The sequence below is a fragment of the Fukomys damarensis genome, unplaced genomic scaffold, assembly GCF_012274545.1.
Source record: "Fukomys damarensis isolate Sample0158 unplaced genomic scaffold, DMR_v1.0_HiC HiC_scaffold_3, whole genome shotgun sequence".
NCBI lineage: Eukaryota > Metazoa > Chordata > Mammalia > Rodentia > Bathyergidae > Fukomys > Fukomys damarensis.
The window spans coordinates 18669063-18673231 of NW_022900915.1; the positions used below are offsets into that span (position 1 = coordinate 18669063).

The following is a 4169-nucleotide window of genomic DNA, read 5'->3' on the forward strand; positions in this document are numbered from 1 at the left end:
TCAAAAAAAAAAAAAAAAAAAAACTTTTTCCAAAGGCATGGCGGTGCATGCCTGTGATCCCAGCATTCGGGAGGCTGAGGCAGGAGGATCCCTGAGAGTTCGAGGCCAGCCTGGGATACACAGTGAGTTTACAGCCAGCCTGAGTTACAGAGCAAGACCCTATCTCAAAAACAAAACAAAACAAACAGAAAAACAACTTTTTCCGACAAATTTACAAAAGACACTTCCTCACCTGTGCCAGGGATGATCTGTGTGGGCATGAGATTCTCTGGTTCATGGGACTGCCCCTTTGCACACTTTAACCAAGAGAAAACCTCTTCGTCACCCATCTCCTCTGTCTCTGAAATACAAAGGAATGATTTCACTTACTCTATCAGGATCACAAGATGCATCCCTGTCGGTGACTGAAGTTTCAGAACCCCCAAACCAATTTTCTCGGGGCCAAAGAACTGCCAAGAGCTAACTTTTAAAACATAGAGTTTACTCTGGTGTAATTCACATACAATAAAGTAACAATTTCAAGTGTACACTTCAGTGAGTTTCAATAAATGTATTCAGCTGTACAAACACTACCATAATCAGAATACAGAACACTTTCATCCTGTCTCCAAAATCCCGCAGAGCTCTTGGTAGTTAGCATCTTTCCTTTAATCCTGGCCACCACTGATCAATTTTCTAGTACTAATATTAGAATTTCTAATACTAATTAGAATTTCATAGAAATGGACACATACAGCTGGGCACAATGGCGCACACCTGTACTCCCAGCAGTGGGGAGGCCGAAGCAGAAGGATCGTGAGTTCCTGAGTTTGAGGCAAGCCTGAGCTAGGTGATGAGTTCCTATTTCCAAGTCAGCCAGTGAGACCCTATTGCAGAAAAACCAAATCACCAAACAACCATAAAGCATACAAGTGTAGTCATCTGTTAGTTTTCTTTCAGTCAGCAGAAATGCTTTTGAGATCAATATAGACGAACTGTTGCAGCATCAGTAAATTAATTCCTTTTTATAGCTGAGCAGTATTCCATGGTATGGATGTTCCATAATGTTACTTATGCACTAACTGGCAGATACCTGGTTCTAATTTTTCACTATTATGAATAAATCTCCCAGAAATATCCATGTACAAGTTTTGGGTTTTTTTGGTACCAGGGATCAAACTCAGGACCTTGCGCTTGCGAAGCAGGTGGTGGAACCACTGAGCTAAATCCCTGGCTCATGTACAAATTTTTGTGTGGATGTTTTAATTTCTTTCATAAACAATCTAGGAGTCAAATGCCCAGTCACACAGTTATAGTTTAATTTTTTTAACTCTTTAAGAGCCATATTCTTTTCTGAAGAGAAGGATGCAATTTGGATTCCTACTGGCAATGTTTAAAAGAGCTATTTCTTCCACATACTATCACACAGTACTGTCAGCTTTAAGAATCTTTGCTGTTCTCGTGGAAATGGTTTGTAAAGCTTTTCATTCGCATTTCTCTAATGGATAATATTTTCTATGTACTTATCTACAGTTTAAATCTCTTGCCCACTTTTAAAGTTTATTTTTTGAGACAGGCTCTCCCTAGATAGCCTAGGCTGGCCACAAATGCACAGCAATCCTCCTGAATCAGCTTCTCAAGTGCTAGGATTATAGGTGTGGGCCTATTATTTTTTTTGGGGGGGGTACAGGGAATCAAACTTGGGACCTTGCGCTTGCGAGGCAGGCAGCAACACCACTGAGCTAAATCCCCAGCCCTCAGCCTTATTTATTTTTGGTTTATGCCCATTTTAAAATTGGGTTGTCTTCTTGTTCTTGTGTTCTGAGAGGTCTTTATTTTTTTGTTTTTGAGGCAGTCTTGCTTTGTAGTTCAGGTTGGCCTTGAACTCATGACAATTCTCCTGCCTCAGCCTCCCAAATCCTGGGGTTACAGGCATGCGCCACCACACCTGGGTATACTTGCTAAATTTATCCCTAAGCACTTTTAAAAAAATCTTCAAAATATTTATTTTATTTATATTTTTCTCTTAAATTCTTTTATTGGTACATTTTAGGCATACAATGCATTTACATTCATCACTGGGAACTTGTACCTATAGACATGATGTACCTTGCTTTTTTTTTTTCCTCATCCCCCTACCCTCCCTTCAGCTCCTCCACCCCTCCCTATCTGCCAAGGAGTAAGCACTTTGTTTGTGGATTGAACAATTTAGGCAAGCTCTACCACTGAGCCACACCCCAACTCCACTTCGTGTCATTTCGATGCTGCTGTAAATGACACTGATTTAAACTCTCAATTTCTAATCATTAATTGCCACTATAAAAAGAAATACTAGGGCTGGGGATTTAGCTTAGTGGGTTCTGGCTTCCTGCCTCAGAAGCGGAAGGGCCCAAATTCAATCCCAGGTAAAAACAAACAAACAACCCCCCAAAAAAGATTTTTATAGGTCTACTTTTTGTTCTGGAATCTTGCTACTTTTTTGTATATTTCCTAAGATTTTTTACATAATCTTGTCACCTGAAAGTAAAAAAACATTTCACTTCTTTTCCAAATTGATGTTTTTCGGGGGGTTACTAGGGATTGAACTCAGGACCTTCACAATGAGCTACATTCCCAGCCATTTTATTTTTTGAGACTGGGTCTCACTAAGTTGCTATGATGCCCATAATGGGTTCAAATTCAAAATCCTCTTGCCACAGTCTCCCAAAGAGCTGGAATTACAGATGAGTGTCACCACACCCAGCTCAACCTTGCATCTTTTATTTCTTTATAGTAATAACTCCAGTACAATGTTGACTAGAGGCCACAAGAGTGAATATCCTAGCCTTATTCTTCATTTTATGGAAAATGACTCAGTCTTTCATATTATATATGACATAAATACACACACACACACACACACACACACACATATTCTTCAGTGTTTTTCAGACTATATTTCTTTCTTTTTTTTGGTACTGGGGATTGAACTTGGGACCTTGTTCTTACAAGGCAGGCAGCAGAATCACTGAGTTAAATCCCCAGGCCCAGACTATATTTCTTCATCACCCCTCAAAAGAACATTTTTAGGCCTTTTCTGGTAATTACCCTCCCATTCAAGGAAATTTTAATACTATTTATGTCTGTTCATATCCCGTGGCCCTGGAAGAGTATACACCATGGTATAGATTGAACAGACCTGATCTGAAAATCCGCAACTTTTTGTGTATTCAAAAATTTCAAATTTCAGGTAGTGTCTTTCTTTTTTTTGTGTAGTGCTAGGGATCAAACTCAGTCTTGCACATGCAGGTGAATACTGCTGAGCTACACCTCCAGCCCTCAAAGTGTTTTGGATAGGAGTTCAGACTATGGATGCTCAATCTGTAAAGTCTATGATGAACAATGCAAAATTCAAAAAACTCTAAAATAAGAAATATTTCTGGTTCCAAGCATTTTAAATACAGGATATTCAACCCTAGACTACCTTCCCTTGCAAGAACCAATTTCCACCCTTGTTTGAGAATGCATGACCTATTTTGTTGAGAATATCAACAAATATTTTTCTATATTTCTTCAGATAAACATACGGTTCTTTCCTCCTCTCTTTCTTTTTCTTTTGTTTTTTGAGACACGGTCTTGCTAAATAGTTCAGGCTGGCCTTGAACTCATGATCTGTCTGCTTCAGCTTCCCAAGTCTTAAGATTACAGATGTACATCACCACACATAACTACACTTAAATTTAACAAAATATATTTTTTTCGGCACCGGGGATCAAACTAGGGTCCTTGCACTTGTGAGGCAGGCAGCGGAACCACTGAGCTAAATCTCCAACCCTGACAAAATATTTTTACATCTATGTTCATGGGAGATATAGGGGCTAAGTTTCCTTGGCTTGTCATGTCTACAGCTAGTTTTGTTTTTTGAGATACGCTCTCCCTATGTAGTCCAGGCTGGCCCTGAACTCACAAGCCTCCTGCTTCGAGAGTCCAGAGTGCTGGGATTAAAGGCATTCTACATTTGATTTTTTTTCTTTTACATTTGGTTTTGATATTACTGTCATGTTGGCTTCATAAAATGAGTTGGTGTTTTTATTTTCTGGAAAAAAAAAGTATATATTAAATTTGTAATTTCTTAAATGTTTGCTATAAGTTACCAGTTCAACCATTTGGGCTGTAATTTTTCTTAGTTGGAAGTCTTTTTTTTTTTTTTT

At 38.9% G+C, this 4169-nt stretch overlaps 1 protein-coding gene across 1 annotated transcript in view; it reads right to left on the reverse strand.

Moving 5' to 3' along the window:
• Kdm3b (lysine demethylase 3B) overlaps positions 1-4169 on the reverse strand; it is a 65824-nt gene that overhangs the window by 18315 nt on the left and 43340 nt on the right. The window contains exon 13 of the mRNA XM_010613778.3: positions 233-340. Within this exon, the coding sequence (XP_010612080.1) occupies positions 233-340 (108 nt within the window). The remainder of the gene's footprint in view (positions 1-232; positions 341-4169) is intronic.